The 22665-nt window shown below is 41.0% G+C and overlaps 1 protein-coding gene across 8 annotated transcripts in view; it reads right to left on the bottom strand.

The window, feature by feature from the left end:
* Window positions 1-22665, bottom strand: part of LOC132912629 (ankyrin repeat domain-containing protein 50-like) — a 216429-nt gene that overhangs the window by 3943 nt on the left and 189821 nt on the right. For 7 of the 8 annotated variants that reach the window (XM_060970267.1, XM_060970276.1, XM_060970212.1 and 4 more), the window contains 8 exons: window positions 5452-6349; window positions 4699-5232; window positions 3751-4525; window positions 3275-3448; window positions 1920-2090; window positions 1330-1641; window positions 366-687; window positions 15-261 (listed from right to left, as the gene is read on the bottom strand). In XM_060970267.1, coding sequence (XP_060826250.1) covers window positions 15-261; window positions 366-687; window positions 1330-1641; window positions 1920-2090; window positions 3275-3448; window positions 3751-4525; window positions 4699-5232; window positions 5452-5777 — 2861 coding nt within the window. In that variant the 5' untranslated portion in view covers window positions 5778-6349. The remainder of the gene's footprint in view (window positions 1-14; window positions 262-365; window positions 688-1329; window positions 1642-1919; window positions 2091-3274; window positions 3449-3750; window positions 4526-4698; window positions 5233-5451; window positions 6350-22665) is intronic. The other variant, XM_060970257.1, reaches the window with a different exon arrangement.

Genomic DNA, 22665 nt, shown 5'->3' with positions numbered 1-22665 from the left:
TATTACTAAATTACCTTAGAGCCGTCTTTCCATCGTGAGCGTGTTGATCGATCGGTGCTCTATGTTGTTCCAGGAGTCTCTCAACTAATGCAGCGTGTCCTTCTTGCGCGGCTAGCATCAGAGCGCCTTTCCCATCGTTGTCAGTTTCGTCAATTTTGGCTCCAGCTTCTAGTAATGCTTCGCAAACATCGATATGCCCTTCGAATGCCGCATAATGTAATGGCGTCCATCCTGAATTGTCCCTGTGTTGCTCGTCCAAGCCTGAAATATCGAAGATGTTGCAAGTTATCTCCAGAAATAATTCAGAGGACTTAATACTGAATCAAGATAAAAATAATCGAGAGGAAAGAGAAGGTATTTTATACCTCTGTCCAATAATTGTTTCACTACATCAGTGCCGCCTTGGGCAGCAGCAACGCTCAAAACGGTCCTGCCCTCGTTATCAATGCTGTCAACGTAGCATCCCCAGAATAAGAGAAGAGCGACCACTGATCCATGACCCATGCTGGCAGCTGCCCACAAAGGTGTGCGCCCCGTAGCATCGCAATGATCCACATCTGCCTCGTATTCCAATAACAACTCGCAAACGTCTCTGTGTCCCTCGAACGCGGCCACTAACAATGGTGTCATACCATCCTTATCCTGGTGATCGACTGCAGCTCCTCTCTCCAAGAGGATGGTAACCACCTGTGACAGAAGATCATATATTCGTTTATAAACGTATACCGAGATCTCACAAGTAAATAACTTCGCGTAATTTCATTAATACGAAATTTAAAGTTTTCATGCTTCAACTGACTGTTACTTGTGCATTTTAGTGCTGAGCGTTACTAGGATCTCTTAATAGGAATTTAAATCTCTCTTTTTATCACTCTATATATATATGGTGTATAAAGATCATCACAAAACGTTAAAAGCCTCTCAGTTCGCTGGGGATGGGATTGGACATAAAAATTCGAATGCAGCGAGCTTAAAGACATCAGCACTAAAATGATTAAGGATTTCTAATATCAGCTAGTGTCTGCATAATATCAATCGATTAATCAGATCGCGCTTACGATCTTCTTAAACTTTGACTACCTTACACAATATTAAAAAAAAAAAAAAAAAAAAGAAAAACAAAAAACAACAGTGTGATACGATAATGGAATGATATCAAACAAACTAAAATTTCGTTGTTAGTACGTATGAAGAGAAACAGTATTCGTGTTCCAGCAGTGTTTTGTGCAACGATAAATCTTGCAAGTATCTCGTTCTTGCTTGTCCCATAACATCATTGCCTTTCTTTATCTTTCGACAGCCGTGAAAACGAGGGGAACGGAAACTAACTTTTGCATAGCCATGATTGGAGGGTACACATAGAGCAGCTACGCTGAGGGCAGTCCTTCCGTCGTTATCAGCGTGATCGATCTCCGCGCCGAAGTCTAGAAGGTGTTCGACGATCTCGCTGTGACCCATGTAGGCAGCGGCAATTAAGGCGGTTCTACCCTCGTCATCGGTTCTGTTGACGTCGGCGCCGTGCTGCAGAAGAGCTTTAACGATGTCCTCGTGGCCACCCCATGCGGCTGCTCTGAGCGCGGTTCGTTGATCCCAATCGGCGCAATCCACCATTGCCCCGTGCTCCAGCAGCATTTCGACTACCTATATTTTTATTTCACCGTTTATATTCCTCCACTGACTTCCCCCTTTTATTATCATACTTCAATACTTGCAATCCTCATTAAAATATTCAGATATATTAATCGACTGTTACTGTGTATTATTTGACTGTTAACTCGTGTTGCAATCAAATGTTACTTCGTCTGTTAAACGTGTATCAACAACGACTATATTCTCGACTGTATGCAAGGATGATGATGACATTGTTAAGGATAGATGATTCGATGTCTCGAGTTCTGTTGTTTTATTCTAACGATTACCTGAGTATGTCCACCCCAGGCAGCAGCTCTCAGGGCTGTCCATCCGTCGCAGTCAGCGTGATCCGCACAGGCCCCTGAAGCCAACAAAACTCGTACTACGTCTGCATAACCGTGTCTCGCTGCCAGATTTAAGGGTGTTTGACCGTGACGATCGGTGGCTTCCAGTTTTGCCTGCGTGATCAGAAAATATGCAACATGTAACATTGTATTAAACACGGTTTGCCAATCTGTGGAATTTTCGAATTTGCGATTTTTTCGTGGTTGGGAAATGTTTTTTATTATTTTTACTCTATTAATTAAATACATATGAAGTTTGTAAGTTTTATTAGAAAAAGTTTTATATGGAAGCCTGTGGTTATTACTTTTTGTTATGTATTTATTTAAAGATTCTTAGCACTAATTATAAATATAAATTAAAATTATATACCTGAAAATTTATTTTATTTATCTTATTAAATACCTTCTTGTGTAGGATGGCGATTATTTCATTATCATTAAAAAGTATCGCGACTCAAAAAGTGTGGAGAAACACCGGTATAAAGGGTTTTAATTTATGTGAATCTACTTTTCTACATAGTGACTGTCAAAACTTTTCAAAGCATATACCAATTTTGGTTCAAATAATATGTTAATAAAAATTGGGTTTTATGAGTTCAGGTACAAATTGTGTACCTGGTCCTTTATTTTCAGAAAGTCGTTATTTCAACAATATAATGAGATTACACCGTAGTTAGAAACTTTTGACAAGCATTGTATTTATGATAATTGCTGCAACTAATAGGGGAAGATCGTAAACCGGTACAGTTGCGGTTAATGCTTTATGATTCGTTTATGCTTCTTCCTTATTACATTGTAAGCTTGGTTTCCCTTAAAGACTGCTCTTTATGATGTCCACTTACAATTATTACGGTATAAATGCTAGTATACATACGTTAGGGAAGTCAATATCATTGTCAAACGAGATTAATTATTAATTATATATTATAAAATGCTTATGCAATTTTATATTATTATGTGAATGTTACTAAACGGACAAAGATTTCTTTCACCCACTAAATATCATAATGACTATTTTATTTTATGCTCGTATCTTTGCATATTTATACATTTTTACATTGAAATTACCACAAATGCATAAATATTCACAATGTAATTAAAATTGTCATAGAGAATCCATCTGTGTGTTCTGAAATTGTACATACTATACTTTAGACTGTATAGAACATTAAGAAAATTTTTCTTTTGTAAATATTTATCTGTAAATTTCTAATTCTTCGTTCGGCATGTGAAAAACGCATTGTTGTTGGTATAAATCAAGATGCAGCTTTTTAAAAATAGGAAAGGTTGATCCTTACCTGAGGACATGTCGCCAGAGCCAACTCCAGCAGAGATGCATTACCGTCTGCAGCAAGCGTGTGCAGCACTGTTCGTCCGCAAGAATCAGCTTGATTGATGTCCCCGCTTTCGCCGAGCAGTTCCGTTAATGGCTCGCTGGGAGATTCATCCATAGGGCTTACGTCTTGCGAGACCTGTGACAAACATCACAGTTATACGAATTCTATTTCTGGCTTTAGCCCTTGCGTAATCGCGAATTGCTTTTGTCTATGACATATAAATAAGAAGAAGCTTACTACGTATTCTAAAACTGTCGTTTAACAAAATTAATAATTTCAAATCGTTGTCCGCTCCTTGTCAGATAAACATCTTTATTCTCTTAATTGCTAGAGCCTAAATTTAATCGACAGATCAATTTACTCAAAGACAATAGCAACAAGTATTCGCTTTTAAAATTCCAGTTTCCCAATAAACGCAAACTTTCAAAATTAATTACTTGACTAGAAGAGACAGCATCCTTGCTGGCATCGTCCTCGACGACCTTTTCCGAGGGCTTGGCGCCCGCATCGATCAACAGTTTCAACAGCTTCACTTCCTGCCTGGGCCAGAGGATGCACTCTGAGCTGTCCAGGTAGCAATCTTCTATCGGTGCTCCGCTGCCTATCATCCAGAGTACTTGAAGCGTGTGCACGTCCAGGTTACAATTTGTGGTAGCGACGTTCGTTATGGACCGTTGCAGGTGTTGTCCAAGCACGCAGATCTCATCGGCGTTCAATTCCGGTCCGCGAAGGGTGTAATAAGCGGCCAGCATCGCGTGACCTTCCACAGCGGAGCACAAATACTTCTGCGTGCAGTGTTTCACGTCCAGCAACCATTCTGCGAAGCTATGATGGAATAACATCAACGCTCCTGCACGAGAAACAGAGATGACTCTGCGTAGAAGGTGGAGACGTCGATTGAAGTCTTCTATGGTGATGTTGGTGCACGCAGTTTTCACGCATTTGTAGAGTATTTCCTGGGTGATGGGTAGTTTTGCAGCTAAGATCACGTTCAGTAGAGGTTGGACTTTGGCAAATTGCTTTCGACTGAAGAGCCTTTGACACAGCCATAGGTAGAGACCGTTCAAGGTGCCTGGTATCTCGCGAACCTCGCGTAGAACGATGAAGTTCTCGGCTACTCCGTCGAGAACTTTTTCTAGATAGAGGAAACAGCCGTTGCTCTTGATGTGCAGCTGGTTCAGCATCTCGGCTGTGTCGCGCGAGATGTGCTGCCTGGATGAATGAAAAATAATTCGTATTTAGCGACTGTAATTGCAAGTGTTGACTTTTAGTTATCAGTTTATACGCTACAAACGATTATGGAAGTTTGGTATTAGAAAGACCAATCAAAAATTTCAATAATTTCAACAAATACGCGTGTCGATGCGATATCAACTAATACACACCTGAGCGCGTCTTCTTGATCCAACCGTGCCAGGATATACTGCTGGATGTCTCTCACCACCAAGGACTTCCTTAGATCGTCTAGAGGGATCTTCCGGAAGCCGCTGAACATCCGTGAGATGGGTTTGCTCTGACGTCGAGCAGTACAAACCAGAAGCAACCATTGAGGGAATAGGTGATGATGATTAGCCAATAATTCAGCGATCGTCCTACTGACGTTATCATTCTCCCTTCTCGAGTCTCTGGTGCCAGTTTGAGGAAGATCCAGAGTCTGTCCCTCGTCGATCGAGTCGACTAACAGGAACAGGCAACATTTTGGTGGCTCTAACTCCAATAGAGGGAACAGCAGTGCTTTCTTTAAAGCGTCGTCGGGATCTCTGTCGAGGACATCCGGTTGCAAAGCGGCTTGTATCTCTGGATCGGTTCGAAGCTTCTCCGCGTAGGCTTCTGCTACCATTTCCCTCGATGTCAATGGCACTGTCGTGGCGTTGCTGGTTGTCGTCGCGCTGCCTGGTATCGGTGAGCTCGAAGACACTCTGCGGAATGTTGAAAGAAAATCATTTGTAAAAATCATCGTTTTAATATAGTAATATTAGATTCATCGTTTGGAATATATTTTCCAACCATGTAAATTCTACCTTTACTTATCTCCATAACCGAGGTAATTTTCATCTGATGGAAGCGTAATTCTAGCGTATAATATAAGTATAGTATTGTAAGACTAAGTTACGAATCTGTGTATAACAGTCACTGACCTATGAATCCCATCCGAACCAGGTTGCAGAAGCTGAGCAACCAGAGACCTCACGAATTGAGCTGGTGACAACGAAGCCTCGCTTCTAGCCTGGCAAAAGTGCCTGGCCAACAATCTCCTGTTTAAGGATCTCTGATGTCTAGCATTGGCACCAGCCGATGGCCAGGCTAATTCTGCACTGAACGCGGTCTTTCCACTTCCTGGGCCACCAACGACCAAAACGCCACACGTCTTCGAGGCTGGCCTCTGTTCCAAGCAGTGGGACAGTTTGGTGAACGCCCATTCGCGGCAGAAGAACCGCTTCTTCTCTATCACTGGTGCAGCCATCCTCTTGCAATAATTCTTCCCGTTTATAGTTAGTCGATAAACCGGACGATCGGTAATTAATCTTTCGTTGCACAGTGTTCTTTCAACGGACCTTCTCCGCGAGGTCTACGTTTCTACTAAACACAATTCTGTCGATTTGAAGCAACTTGTGCGTCTAGATAGGAAACAAAGAGAGGCCGTGTCACCGATGAAGTACGTCTTTAGAATTGCCTAGGCTAATTGCGTTGGTTTATATCTCGTGTTCAGGTATATAAATTCTTCAGGATCCTTTTTCAAACAGCGAACCGAAGAGAGTATTACAGTTTTTCTCGTGTTTCGTTGGTTGATGATGGTATTTATTTATTTGTCGTGTCTTTAATCGTGGTTCTTGGTGCAGATTGCAAGAGTAATTGAAACAGGTGACAGTTTAGATTGGCTGTGGTGCGCCACTACGGTTCATCTCGCTGTACTCTGACGAGGGAACATTGGTCGGAGCCCCAGGGGGCTCTGAGGCTTCCTCGGCCTCCATTCAGCCTTCTCATCGCCTCGTCGCGGACGAGCACCGCGCTTCGTATCGCTGCATTCTACGACACCTGAAACAAGGAAAATGGACACGTGGTTTACAGGTCGCATTATAGATCTCAAAGTTATATTACCCATGCACGGTTATTCTATGGTTACTTCGCGTTTCTACGTCTCTTACGTCTCTCTCAATTCTTAAGCTTAAAACTTTCCCGTGTGTTTTTCAAAAGTAGCTTATCGTCTTCCAGGTTACTACCGTCGCTAATTAAAGAGAATTCGATTATTCCCCTCGAAACTTGTTTGCATTGGAATTATGTCGTTCCGAGGCGACCCTCGACCTACACCGGAAATACCATCGCATCTTAATGGATGGCAACGTCTGAATACCATAGCTCCCTTTTTTCTATTTTTCTGTCTCTAGATTTCTCGTGGTTAGATTCGACGTTAAAATTTCATAAAAATTTATTTGATTAGCTTTAATTAAATTGGAAATTTCTTCGTGGATCGAGGCTCCGACAGCTACCACAGAGAAAGGACATATTATTCCCCCTTTGTGCTATAATTATCGAAATTACAAGTTAACCACGTACCTACCAAATTGAGAGACTTTTAACGCTGCCGTATAACGATTATTTCGACGTACCGCGTATAATTGATATAATCGTTCGATGATTACTACTGTTCGCGCAGAACCGCGAATTTTCAGTCCCATAAATATGATACGAAACATCTTGTTGTTATCACTTTCTCCACGATAATTCAATTAAGCTTATGAAAGAGCGATTTTCATTTCCATTTATTGTAGTTCGTACGAGTGTAAAAGCGACCGCGTATAGAAAGTAAATTAGCTCGTGGAAAGAAAGAAGAAACAGCGTCGCAAAAAATTGCATCGTGCGTGCAAAACAGAGGAAAAGTCTCGCCAATTCCAACTGCGAACGCATTGTTCAATTGGCATATCGAAATAATTCACGACATCGTAAATTAAGCGTGTTTTCGCTTCATTCAGAAGCATCCGCCATTCGAGTTTTCACAGGGTTCAGTCTCAACAAGCGCAAATACGCGGCGGGTAATAATTAGAAAAGTCAGACGCCGAGGTATCTCCTTCTCATTAGTGGAACTAGTTTGTCATTGGCTCTGCGCGTTTACGTTCGTCTCGAGCGTACTCCCGTAATTTTAACCCACCTGTCTCCCGCGAACAGACAATTATCACGGTCGTTTAATACGAATTTCAGATCGTTCACCGTGCAACGAACAACACCGGAATGAGGCTTTTCACTACCTGCGACAGAATTTCTCTCTCTCTCTCTCTCTCTCTTGCTCTCCCTCGCTCTTTCTCTCTCTCCCTTTCTCCTGTCGTATTTCATTCGATAAACTGCTATAGCTAGAAACAGAGTCGTTTGTTATGCCACTCGCAAGTTTGAACGGCGAACAATACAATACATGGAGATTGCTTTCGAAACATTTATTTTTTCATATGTAATATATATCTCTCTCTCTCTTTTCGAATACTAAGAGGTGATTATAAGAAACAATGGAATAGAAGGAATTGTAGGAATTTCTTTTGGGCAACGAAGCTTCAGACGAGCTTAAGGATAACGGAAATTGGTAGAATAGTGGAATAGGAGAATGTAATAGTAGAAATAATTTTAATAAAAGAATGATTAGCAAAAAGATAACGAAACGAGGGAGATTTTAGTCGTCTCTTCGAGAAAGTATATTTCAAGGGAAACTTCCTATCGGTATTTTTAACGAGCGACTGAATTTTGTTTGTTAACAGTGCGTGGAAGAACCGAGTATATGCGTATGTGTGTGTTGAACGTATCGAGATATATATCGATTAAAGAAATTGAGGGATTAACGATGAAAGATTAGGAAAACTAAGAGGCTTGAGGAAAAAATTATCCAACAAGTTTGCGCGCGATTCTAAAATGTTTCACGCGATATCTGTTTTCAATGATTACATATTCAGAGGGTCAGGCGTAGAATTGACGAATCGCGATGGATCTTTCGCGTGGCGGTATTAATATTATCAAATGGTCGTTTATAAGCGGGCTTCTGGAAAATTTAATATTAGAACCGGGGAACATGGTGGAAAGTAATTCTCATTGTTGCTGCTTGCTCGCTGTTGCTGCGGTTCTTCGAACGTTCCGCAGCGGACTTCCGGCGGCGAAATGAGGTCGCATCTTTCGTGGATGCGAGTCGACGCGTGACTGGTTACCGCAGGCTTTTCAAAGCATCTGCGTAACGTCTATCAAGATGCTTGTTCTCCCAAAGGAGAACTGTCGTCCCTGATTTACTCCCTCGGAACAACATCTGTGTTTTGTAATTCGCAATTAATCAGTTACGTTTCATTAACTAGCACGTATTTTTGCATTCTTTTAAGTGGAATATCGTGGAATTAGAATCGTAAAATTACTCTATGATTGTTACATCGATACACCTTTTTCAGGATTTCAAATTACTAGGCGGATATTACCTTCTATCCCTTTGACGGTGCAGCAAAGTGGCGAGGAATTCAGAACGAACGACTCAAAGAAGGAACCTCACTCGTCGGATCTAAGAAACTACGTACTTTTGACTTTTCGTTGGTACCCAGTTGCTGCGTGACAACCGTCGAAGACAGTCTACGCTGCGAGTACCTTAAGACGCGCACTTCCATTGCGAACAACAGACGAATATCTTCAGATTCCCTTCATCTCGGGTTTGGAAACTGAGCTAGGAGATATTGCTTCAAATTTTAGCTACTCGTAAAGAAGGACACAGTGTACACGTAGTTCAAATTTGACGAAGCCTAGCGGTACCGACGTCGAGATATTGCACCCCAAAGTAAGACCATGTTACGTTAGAGCTGTGCAGCATACACATCGTTTGCTTACATTTTATTTTTTGATTTGTCCGTATTTATGATTTATGGGAAAATTGCATAAGAAACTATTGATCTCTGCTGCTATAAATTCCTCCAAAAAAGCGCTACGAGAAGCGACTGGATCCAGGAACGACCCATTACGGGACATGGCGTCTGGTAGTCCGCGTGTTAAAGGATCTCGCTATCGAAGACAGACGATCGACAAAACCCTGCGAACCTTCGTAACAGCTTCCGTTTCCCCGAGAATCACGCGCATCGATACGAACAAATCAAACGTCTCGTTGGACGCGGGATGCATCGAAGATTTACTGCCTGACCATGCAGGCTACGCTGGCGGTTTTCGGGCTTATCGCGTTTGTCGCGTCACTGATAGCGAATTTTCGAAATACCCTGGGATAGTGGCGATCGCGAATCCGGACCAGCCTCAACTATCAACTGCGCCGATAAACCTTGACGCGAACGAGCCATTGTCGGCGTTCCCCTGCTGTTCGTTTTTATCTCTGAACAATGTCGCAACGCGTTGCGTTGTCTCGAGGATATCGTGGTCGACAAATTAACGCTAACAAATTTCCAGGCTGATCACAAGCTGATTCGATGGAAAAATGGAACGCGCAGTTAATTTATTCGACATTTTGCGGATCGTTGGCGATGGAAGACACCAAAGTGGCGCCTGTTGAGTGGAGAATCACCGCTCGACAACATTTTCTTTTTAGTCAGTCAACTGTTGCAATCTCTTTGAAAACTTTGAAAGGCGTGTACCTAAAATGCGTGGCGGAAGGTAAACGATGACGAGTATACTCGTCGAACGTAGAGTACGTGTAGCTCTTATAACGTAGAATTAAGTTGCAACGAAATGCCCGTTTTACTTTGTAATTTTATTAGCAATAGAAAATTCCTCGTGAGAAACACCTAACTGGTTAAGCTTCCGCAATGTTTCGGGAAACTTTCTTTTATTTCTTTTACGACGTCTAAAAGTTTGTTGCGTATCGGAATTAATCCATTTGCGTTCTCAATGCTTCGTACGTAGCAATATGAAATTCCAATATTTCTTCCTCGCATACCCTCACATACTAACTTCAAATCTGCTCCAAGTTGCTGACACTGAAAACTGAGAGCGAAGTACGAAGACTGTTCTACTATATGCAGGAAGCAAAGGAAGCTAAGACGTTTTGCAGAACGTCATTGCAAGATCTCATCTTCAAGTAGCACGGTAAATAAGCATAGCGATTGTCGTTTAATTTGTTTGTTTTATAGCACGCTGAGTAAATAAGCCTAACGCTAGAACAAGGTACTGTAAAAAGTAAATATAAGAAAAAGTCGAATATAAATATAAAGTAATTAAAATACAGACGTATCTTTTCCTACATAAAGTTTAGCTTTATAACTGGCAAATTGCGATAGGAGATATCTCAAATTGCCACAAAGAACAAGTACATACTTGCACGTACAAATCTACTCTAAGTAATTAAAAACATTCCAAAGCTGAAATATCTCTTTACTTCCGACCGAATCGTCACTTTCTATCATCGGAAAATTTCTTAGATTTAAGGACACTCTCGCTCTTTCGCTTCCTATCTTCCTATCTTGTTGTATTAAAAACCATAAGATGTAGCGTTAGAATCGCAACAAGATATATCGTTATACATATATAGCCAAGTGACGATTCCGCTAAAGGATCTGTGCGTTTTTGATCGGTCGGGTCGAAGAAAATTGTACGTTGAAGGATCGAAACAGCCATTCGACGGTCGCATTATACTAAGAAGAAGAACTCGCTTCGATCGTCGCGGATTCAGCTTCGCGCTATTTAAAATTCATACATAGCGAAGTGATGCCAGGCTTGACCCACTTAGAGGCTGGTGAACATCGCCACCCTCCGTATTTGGTCAGGAACGAGTGTCTAGCCAACGATGTTCATTAAATTCACGACGGATAGACAACGACGTCGACCTCGGGGACCAGATCACGCTCGTTGTTCCGTCGCTGTCGTATCGTAGCTTATCATCATCTGACACGAATAACTCGAACGTTATCCCAGATTCGATTTTCCGATACGTCGATCGCGTCCCTCGGCGAAACATCGAAGGCTCTTCTCCACGATTCGCCAAGGTTTCTAGCCATTTGTCACGGTTCTCCCTCTCCGCAGCAGATCCTTCTACGCGAAAAGAACGTTCCGCGAGAGATATGCGTGTTACAAGGCTGCTGCACAGTTAGCTGAGCTAGGTATCTAACAAACAAATTCTGCATAAAGTTGTAAATTCTTCAAGAGAGTCAGAATGCGTTTGCTCGGGAAGTGCAGAGTTCCTGGAATCGTACGCGCAGGTTTTGATCAAAATATCCGAGAAATATCATTAACTGCGAAATGATGGTAGAAGGATGTGGTGATGGAAGTCTTAACGCGTTTATGGGAAATTGGAAGGGGAAAGAGGGCTGAAAGTATGCAAAAGTATAGTATGTATTATATAAATGTATAAAAGTGTACAGAAATGGATATTCAAAGTGTTGGTACACGTTGGAATATTTAATAAGCCAGGCAAAATGCTATTTCTTTAATTGTGTTTGTCAAAGAATGCGAATCTCCATGGATATTGCCAGTTAATTAATTAATTAATAACGATCGGAGGAGAATTGGAGATTTGTATAGGAAGATATCGTGGAACAGACAAAAGACGATGATCGCAATGGGAGCTGAGAGATCGGTGGCTTCTAATTACGTTTCTGAAGCTGCTTGTTCGAAAGCAGCTCGAGGGAGAAGAGGAACAATCGATCGTCGCGGAAGAAACCGAGGGAAAACACGCTTTCGCGTTTTCGCGCAACTCTCACGGCCGACGTGAGACAGATTTACAGTAATTAAAACGTGGCGAATGTAAGGAAACTCCGGTAGGATTGGCTAACGGATGATCGCGAATTAACTCCACGGAATCATGAGAAATCGGCAATGTATTTTGTCCAACAGTCTGTTTGGTTTCGAAAGGTAAATTGCACAATCTATTTTGTCGAAGATCTTCATCTGTTGCTGCTGATATTTCGTACTAATGCAGGCTGCATTATGAGTTTTCAACTTGAAGTTGTTCGATGGAAATTAATTCTTGCACCTTGTCGCACGTTTGGATTAATAATATGATATTAATATAAATTTTACAAACCACAAGTTGCAATACCAATAACTTTTTCTTAACTCTTGGATCTGCTTGTGAAACAAACCTTTATTTACGTCCTTTGCTCGTCTCTTACGAACATAAGAATCAGCATAAAAATTCGTAGTCCGATTGCTAGTTAGCAAACTATTGCGCAAGAGAAACTTGGAAATTCGTGTCCGACTCTATTTACACCCACGTTTCTCCAAAGATCCTTACGAGATTCCCTAGCCCACGATGAATATTATTTCAACCAAGATCAAACTTCTCGAACTGTCGCTTCGAAATATCGTTTGTCGTAAGATTAGGTGCCTAAGCAAGGAGAAAGGAAGGAAAAAAAAATATGCAAACGAAGCTGCGTTAACCCAGTGTAAGGTTGGACTTGTGCTATCCAGGGTGTGACGGTAGTTTTGCATGTATTACGGTCTTAACGCGGACAAATTGGATTTGTCGTTAGTCGAGATTAGAGTAATCTACTTAGAAAGAGATGTAAATCATGTTATTACGACTGATCTCAGCCTCCGTTATGATTCATCGTTACGCAGAGTCGAATTGCTATAGGATTATTTTAGTTTCAATATCAGAACAATTTGTCACACCGTGTGTCACACAGATCGAACTATCTTTTATCCGTAGTTCCACATAATCAGATCGAGTCGACGTGAAAATCCACCACGTGCAACCTGCTCCCATTGCAATGACGATCTTTGGTAACGAATTAGCGAAGAATTTAGACAGCTTAATAGAATTTCATCGAACTGTATATTATATGTATTAGTCGTTCGATTCACGCCAGCCAACGATTAAGGAAAACCCCGTGCTCAAGTATACTGATAAATTTTCAAACTCGATTTTCTCGAAAGCTAAACCTTAAATGAAACAATGTTATTCCACATCTTGTTCCTATTTTCGCATAAGGAATCACCTCGTGGCCGCATGTACGCGTTATTCGGCCGCACCCCGTATATTTGTCAGGACTTTGATTGGCGTGGCATTCACAGCGCTACATAATCAGATTGAATCGGCGCGAAAAACCACGCGCAATCTACTCCCACCACCCTCGAACCGGTAATTAACCGGTGCATTATACTAACTAGGAACGCGCGAACGCGTGAAATACAATAGGGCGGCGCAGGACAAGCGGCAAACGAGACGTCGACCATTCGAATTCATAGCGAGCAGGAAGGCCGAGTAATTAGGTGACCCGACTCTCAAACGTCGACGTCATTATCCGTGCAAATCGTACGTTGCTGTGGGAGGAAGGGGGATACAGGCTGAGGATACACTCTCTCTCGTACGCGATTCATAATTATCGTGGACCCTTCTTCTTTCTCCTCGCCTATTCGCCTCCCCTCTCTCTCTCTCTCTCTCTCCAACGTTCGCCTCTTGTTTGTTTTTTTTTCTTCTTTTCCCTTTTCTTTCCATGTTTGGTGGCGCGACACGTGAATCGAGTCGGCGAATTAACCAGACTGCCGTCGTAATTAAAGCAATTTGTCGGGTAACACGGCGGCGATGCGAATCGCCGGGGCGACAAATTCAAGATGCCTGCCGACGATGGTCGATTTTTTGATAACGAGGAAAGGAGAGAGGGCAGCGTCCTTTGTCGAGACTCTGCTCTCCTACACGTTCAAACTGACTGCGACGCATCGACACTTGGATTCGCATCCGTTTCACTTTGCCCGCATTTAACGATTCCTGTCGGTTCGTCGCGTGTAGCGTTGTGTTGTCGATCGCTTGGAATCGCGTCGACTATATGCGAACTGCCAAAAATCTTGGGAGTCGTGAAAGCATAGGATGTTTGTGTCGAAGGTCTAAGCGGTCGATAGACAAGTCTTGAAAGCTTAGCGCTTGTAGTCGATGTTTCGCGAGCATTTAGAATGCTTTACTCCAAACAACGTCGATATGGCGCGAAATATGGAAGAAGATCTAAGGAAGTTGGAGGTATCAGTGGTAAAGGAATTTACCGCGAACCGCTTCCAAGATTCACAAGGCTTAGAAAGGCTTACGAAGTTGCCAAGAGTTCGATCGAATGTAGACAATTTCAACAAGTATCGAATCGTATTGAAACTGAGCTTTGAGTGTTCTTTCTGCATGCGCTATATGCACCAAATTATGCGAAATTCACAAGATAAGCAGTTTTCGAATAAATGTGTACGACGCTAAACTAGCTTCGTCTTAACCTTTAGATTTTGCGTTTGAATGGGTTGCAGTTCGATGATGTTCGGACGATGGAATCTCGTCGAGAAAAATCTGAGCGTTCCATGGAACGTGTTATCTTAAGTAAATTTGAATTTTGATTGAAAGAATAACAAAATTCCGTTTTCTAATTGTTGCGAATTATCGACTAAAGAGCAACCGGTCGGGTCAAACCGATCGGTCGATATCGCGTACCTCGAATGACTTAACGCTCAAGGTGGAGGAGGTTTAATAGATCGAGTGTTAGAGTAATCTAGCAAAGTATTTGCACTTGTATAAAAGCAACGTTTGATGTTACGAACACAGCATTGGTAAGATGTTGTTGAGAGTGAAGTATTTCACCCACACGGTACGATGTCTGACGATGAACTGTCCTCCTACGTTGCTGATTCTCCTGACCAGCCGCTGGGCTTCGTCTGTCCATGGTGTCTTTCCGGCTGGTCCTTTCCCGCGGTTTTTTACCTGACCTCGGAGTCATTAGGTTTACAGCTGGAGGAGGACATGTAATTCGCGATTTCCTCAAGAAGGGAATGGACCTGTCGTGCCATAAACGGACGGCCACTCAAAATTCCGAACGCTAATTCAATATACCAGTAGATCAGTAATTTTAAGAGTACAAGATCATTGATTACAAGAGAAACATGTACGCGGTGATGGCGACGAAGCAGCGTTTTTCTGTGAAAACTCTCTTAATTTTCTCGATAATAAAAATAACAATATGTTGTTCGATCGACGCCGCATCGATCACGATGAACTGTTTCCGTACCTACAGACTGATAATTTCGATAAACAATAGGATACTTAAGCCATAGAATTTTTCGACGTTTGCGACGGCCAGTGATACGAGGATCTCTGGAACAATGGTGAATGGTATCGATGGGACGTTGATGGGGATTAATGGGCCGTGTCTGTTGCGAGATTTTCACGGTGCGATGAAAGGTATGGGCGCGTTCCGATGTAGAGAGGAAAAGCTTGTATATTATATAAGTCAGCATATTATACTTCGTGAATGTAAATCATACTCATGGTAATTTATGACAGCTTGAAAAATTAATTTCACGTAACAGAATATCGACTATACTTACAATTTATGATCCGAGGGCGTACGAACGTTATATTCGTTGCATTAAATTAACAGAAACACGGAACTTCTGATCGTCCGTATATTTTACACCTTCGATATAAATCCATAGCTTTGCAAAGGTATTTCTCTGGAGATCTTTAAGATCAGTTTTCAAGCTCGACCGCGAAAACGTTTCGTGCGCTGTACGAGACATTCGCTTTTGTTTAAACAAATCCTATACACGACGAAGTATAACAACCGTTATAATAACGTACCTACCAACGTTAATTAAATAAAGCAGCGATAAGACAGTTGCTATTGTCGGAACTAAATTCGCAGCACTACGATAACTTTCCAGTGAAATATCGCGGTATTTTATTTCGATAAAAATAAGAAGAATTCTGCGAGCGAAAGGATTACAGACTTAAATACTCAGCCTTCGATAATAACTTTGACGATAACGAGGTATTCAATGGATCGTAGACGCAGAACGAGGAAGACAACTGAAGGAGAACGTGTACAAACTTTGTACGAAGTTCGGATCTTTGATGCATCGATACGCTTTTCATGCTTCAAGCAATTTAGCTGTTGTCGCTTCTTAAAAAAGTGTGTACCTAAAAAGAGTAAGCGACGACGAGTATACTCGTCAAACACAGAGTATGTGTGACTGTTGTAACATAGAATTAATTTCCAACGAAATGATTCTTTTATTCTTCTTACACGACCAGTGTACTCGTCACAACGCAAAATATTGCCATTTCTTCGTGACGAGTATACTCGTCGAAAACAGTTAACTGGTTAAAATACACGTTCGAAACACCGCGATCTCTGATACAGATCCACCGACACGAGAAGAAATCCTGCCCTTCTAAAGATAATTCTAAAGATAATTTATCATAAGCGATACTTTATGACGATAACGAGCGAAACGAAGGAAACAGAGGAAGATGTTTGCGTAGATCGAAGCGGGCCTGGCTCAGACTCGCGTGCAACTGGTTTCGTACAACGAGGATCAAAGCTCTACGGAGAAGGAGGAATCGAGTCAAAGTTACTTGGTTGGCCGAAGGACGATGCTGGTTCCAACTTTCGTCGCTAAATTCGCCACTTAATAAGGCAGCGTCTGGGCGAAGAACGCGCAAATTGTGACGTCTCACCTGCATGCGGAAGTACGGTGACAGCGCACAGGTGTCGACGACGCTATTATCGCGAAAGGCGAGGAAAAAAGATGAAAAGGAAGGTGGGTTGAATTTTACAGTGGACTGAGAGGAATTCGATCTCACGGAAGCTCGTGTCTGCTTTGCCGCGCCTACAGTGTGTTTAGAAATTGTTAGAAGCAGAAGTTGCCACTTTGGATGCGCTTTCGAGGTCGACCAAGAGAGATACTTGAGAGTTGCAGAGACTTGAAGAAGAGAGGAAGGCGAGGAACGAGCCAATGTCTTTCTCGAGTATTTGCAGTTAATCGCGTATCGTGCAAGGACTTAAACGATGTTTAGTTTTGTACAATGGCACGTCTGATGTTCGATTATTGAAAAAAGTTTAGGAAATACATATATCGCTCTCTGAAGCGAGGATTCATAGAATAGAATGATCTTTTTTAGTAATAAAATTCAGCAATCGTATTCGATGATCGGCTACTATTTATAGTATGATAATGGCGAGTGTATTGAGAGTGAAAATTGTTGAAGATTGCAGATTCCGACAGAATAACCATTGTGAAAAACTACTTATCTAAAAAGCGTCACATTTTACCATTTCGCTGTCAAAAATTGGAAATTATTCTGTGATCGTCTGATAACGAGGAAATCGATTAGTGTCGATCGAAAAGTAATTGAATATGAAGAAAAATTTACTTGAAAACTAAATTCCGATAAAGTACACGCAAAGGAATAAAGAGATGAAAGCAGTTACCAGAAAACTTGGATTTCGACATCGAATCCATTCGTTTCCTCTTCTTAAACGACGCGACGTATCAAAGAGACCAAAGGTTTGTGCAGTTCGATCGCTTTGTCTTCGCCAATTGAAGTATCCTTAACGAGAAAAGTTCTCGTTCTCGACGATATCCATTAAAACTGAACACAAATCCGATAGCAGCGAAAGCATCGTGTTATACACATTCCTAGTCGACTAGAATGAACGACGAAATAAAGGAGAAATCGTACAAGACGCGACAAGATCGTCCAATTAGGAGGACAATTATACCGGTAACACCTTTCGCGGCGGACTTGTTGATCGATCCATCGAAGCTAATTAACCCTTCAGCTATGGAGTAGCCGTAGAAAAACAGCGAGGAAAAAAGAAAATACGCCGCGAGGTATTTGCAAATCACTTGTCGCAGGTATGTCAGAAGTTCTAAGCCTCTATGGAATTTTTCTACGATAGTTTCATCGATGAGATTTGAAAAATTTGTCAGTGTAAAGATAATTTGAAAGATCGAAAATTCAAGTACTTGAGAATTGGCACATTTGACAAATTATACAACTGGAAAATTTCAAAATTTCAAAATTCGGAAGCTTCGCGATTCGAAGCTACGAAGATTACAAAATTTGTAAGTTTTGCAATTTAAGGGTAGGAAAATTTTCAAATTCGCAAGTTTCGCAATTTCGGCGCTATAAGAATGTGAGAATTTGAAAGCGTGGAAGTTTCGCAGTCTCTGAAGCTAAAGAATTTGAAAATTCCAAAATTTGCAAGTCGCACGATTCAAAGTTATCTAAAGTTGGAATTTTGGATAATCCGGCAGTGTCGAGACACTGGAAACTCCAAAACTCGAAAGCTCGAAGATTTCAGTTATAATTCGAAACTTTCGAAATTTGTACATTTCACGACTAGAACAATTTCAAAATTCGTGCGTTTCACGCTTCGAAAATTTTAGATTACTCGGCAACCTACGAATCTTCCGAGTTTTCTACATTTTCCATCTTGCGTTACAAACGACTAATTTCTCAATAGAATTTAAATATTGCGTTGGCAACTAAGTGCAGATTTTGTCAATACCACCTAATGACAAAATCATTTTTTGATTGATTTCATGATTTTTTGATTTCATGATTTTGTCATTAGGTGGTACTGACAAAATTCGTAATCACTTAGTTGTCACAGTGGCTTTTCCAAGTCATTACGTTCATACAATAACATTCGTTAGAGCGTTCGCTGTTGCATCAATCTGACAAATGCGTAACGATCTAAAATCTAAAGTGTCGTACATTGAAGCCATTCATAGCTAAAGGGTTAAAAGGAAACAACGAATGTAAAAGGCGCGGACAGATCTGTGCAACGAATAACGTCAAAATTCCGATAGAATAAGGAAAGGCCAGGCCTCTTATCTTGTTAGATCTTAGATGTATACGAGATCGTTAATGCGTTCGTGGTTTGCCGTATTTGGTTGATTGAGCAACGGCCTCGTTTCAGACAGGTCGGGACACAACGATCTTGTCTTGCCTCTCTACACGTGCTTCTGTACCGATGCACTGCCTTAATCGGTTCTCGTTCGTGCGTCGTGATCGATTTAATTATGGTACTGGACATTGAAACGTTTAAACGGCCAATGATGAACGCGGTAATTAAGAAGGATCGAAGTTTGAAGGAACAAAAGCTTCGATTTATCCGAAGATCCGTGATTCGTGTTCGCTTAAGCTTACGTTTTCGCATGTAATTTCCTATTTGATATTATAATATTAAAATATTAGTCATCTCGTATCTTTTTTAGTTTTCTTTTATCGTATTAATCGTATTTATTCAAAGTTTTATTCACGTTACAAGTGTACTTGGAAGATAAGAAACACCATGGGAAAAGGTTAAAGTTTGTTTTATCTTCGAAGGGAATATCAAGTGAAGAGATTATCAATGTGTAAATTGAAGAATATCGACTCGATATTTGTTGTTTATAATTTACATTAAGCAATATATACGTTTCCTTAGTCGGAGAAGCAGATACGCTTCCGATTCATTTAAGTCAGTGAATCGCAAAAATCGCTGACTTGAAAGTTTGAAAGCCAATATGGGTGTAATTTTGTATAAAATTAAGAAAATTGGCTATTTAATTTCTTCATGGGAAATTTAATGCAGAAGCACATACTTTATAACGCGTACTGTCGGAGAGAGCATTGCCATCACTTGAGAACAATGCGTAGAGCTTACTATAGCAACACGACGAGGTTTGGCAACTCAAGGTTTCTTCCCCCACCATGCGTTAAGGTTAAGGAGAACTTGGTCCTCGGTTTTATGGTCACACGCGTACCATGGTTTTCGATATGTTTATGGGAAAAACGAATATTTAATTTTACGGTATAATAACGTTAATGCGTTCGGCTGTAACATCGAACGACAAAAACACCAAAATGTTTAGTCACTGATACACAGAATTAATATTAACATTAAATTAATCCCTTTCAAGCAGACATTTGACGTTGATTTTCTACATTTTCCTCCGACGATATTATCTTTGAAAATGAGGAGCAAATTGGATCTGCGGAGATCTCGTACAATCTGCCATAGACCAACAACGTTATTTTTCGAAAAACATGCTAGAAAGAAAGAGAATTTATTTTATAAAATTTTATAAAATTGCTAGGAAAAATTATGAATCTTAATCTGGGAATTTCAGCGTAAACTCAATAAACCTAAACCGACCGAAGACAAAAGTGCAAGTGTCAAGAAACAAGAAATAAAACTTGTGCACGAACGTAGTGCAAATTCGTGAAGAAGAAAAGTATCCTTGGGAAAGCCCGTATGTGTCTCCTCTTAGTCGTAGATAAAGCTCAGTTCCATTCATTTCGATAGATAAAGGCAAAGAAACGATGAACTAACGTATTTTTCTCTAAAGAATCCAGCGTTATTAATATCAATAACCACTTAGAAAGGGAAATTGCACTAATATTTTACCTTACAGCGTTTCCGTTGCTATGTAGAAAATTTTCCCACCAAAAGATCATGAAATTTTCGAATTTTCCCACTTACAGCATTTTCTACAGCCAATTAGTTACTTAACTTAATCAATTAGTTAGCTGTTGCGATCTGTTCAAAAAACTTTGAACAGCGTGTACCTAAAGAGTAAGCGATGACGAGTAGAATAAGCGTAGCTGCTATAACACAGAATCAAGTTGTAACGAAATGACCGTTTCAATTTTTAATTTAATTAATTTATTTAAACGATTCAATTTCAACTTTTAAGTTATCTTAAATCAACGCGCGAAAAAAGAGCAAAAAATGGTTAATTTAAGAGGGTCGCGCAAAGAAAAAAATTATCAAACGGCACTGTCCCTTGGAGACGTAGTCGGCTACAAGAATCGGGAATCGAATTCACGCGACAGAAAGAAGGATGACGAGATTCGAAACGGAAATGGGTTCAGCAGCCGCAGAATCCTTCGGAACGAAGTCAGAGTCGCGGCACGTTTGGGACGATCTCTATCGTACGTAGCGCGTCGGAGACCGTTGAAAGCAGGCCCTGAAATATTTATAAGCTGTACACGCTCGTAAATTACAACGGATTTCGAGGGGGAGGCTTTCCACGGATATCATGTTCGGCAGTTTAATTTTTCATGGACGAGCACGAAGGACAGAGGCGAGTGGCCGCTAACTAGAAGCGTGATTAGAATCTCATTGAAACGTCACAACCTCTTCCCTACGTTCCTTTCTACTTCTATTTCCTCTTCTTCTCTTCCATCTCCTGCTACTTGTGCAGAGTATAGGAGTGACTTTAAGAGGATGTAAAAAGTTCGAGTAGAAAAGCGCTCTTTCGACCCAGTTCTCCAGTTTATAACAGAGTATAAAGCATCCTCTTGCTTTTACGCGGACGTTCAAAATAGCCATTTTTTTTTTCTTCCTCTTCAACGTCAAACGTTTCATAATTCATAGGACGGTGCGAAATGACGTTTAAGAATACGCCCAGAGGGAAGCGTGTAAGGGTAAATAGGCACCGAGTACCTACATCCGACAGTTTGCTGAAATAATTTTTCGTTTATACGATTTAAACGGATTTTTATGCAAAACGTTGTACGCTCTTGGAATATTCGCTAGAGTTTCGCGAACGTTACATTTCACAGCGTAATAACGGTAATTTAGAAATAAATACCACGCGTTTCATGGCAGTTGTAAAAAGAATAAAATGTCTTTGTTTTAAATGCTCGACGTGTTACGTACGTAAACGGTGGTTTCTCAAAATTTCTTCTAAAAATTTCCTGCATCCACACGAGACCTTCTATGATCCTTTTTCGATAGTACAAGATTATGTCTCCAAAGGGTCTTTATAATTTAAATATTACCTTCACACCTGACGAAAGCATCGATCTTTCAAGATGAAACAAATGACAAGTAAAATTAGGAAGATTTTCTTACCGAGGAACAAGAGATCGCAGTGAACACAGACGTTTCGACGACAAACGGTTTACGCTCTCACTATAATCAGTCGAAATAATTACTCGCGAAACGATCCATTCTCTATCACGATATTCAACTTGAAACGTCTGCTGATAGATTACTTGGATGGTAAATGAAACACTCGTTGGCTGATCCCATCGCCAATGGGGATTTTACCGTTTAATTAAAAACACGTGACAGAGGCGAGCTTGAAAAAGAAAAAAAAAAAAAAGAAACGAGGGAGTTCAGGGTTGCGGACGAATACATCATCCGCCATCGCGCGGTACGCTTACGAACGTGGACGAGGGGAGTTATTAAAAAAATTTCCATAATGTGCATCGCCCGCCGGGATTTACATTCCGCGAGCTATTAAATCCTGGCTCGCGTCTAATCGCGGCCAAACAAACGTCAGTGCCAAAGGGTTAGGGGATGAAGGGGCAAAGGACGAAGAAGGGAGGTTAATTAACGAGATTCGAGATATTAGACTGATTGCAGCTCTTTCGAGGGGAACGGCGGTCCTGGAAATTGAATACAATGCTTTGGTTTTCGCGTTTCAGCTAGATTGGCTAGTTACTTCCATTTTTCTCTCTCTTTCTTCTCTCATTTTCTCTTTTTTTTTTTTTTTTTAAACGATGAGCGAACAAAAGAAGCAGAGTTATGGCAGCAGAAGAATTTTTCGACCAGGCTTAATTGCGACGGCTGATACAGTTCGACCAATCGAATCGCCGGAAATTGAAGTTCAACATCGGGGTGAAGTTTCATGGTGAAGTAAACTGA

This window comes from Bombus pascuorum, chromosome 1, assembly GCF_905332965.1.
Source record: "Bombus pascuorum chromosome 1, iyBomPasc1.1, whole genome shotgun sequence".
Lineage (NCBI taxonomy): Eukaryota > Metazoa > Arthropoda > Insecta > Hymenoptera > Apidae > Bombus > Bombus pascuorum.
The sequence above is the reverse complement of the archived record's forward strand: the minus strand, read 5'-3'. Positions and strand labels throughout refer to the sequence as shown.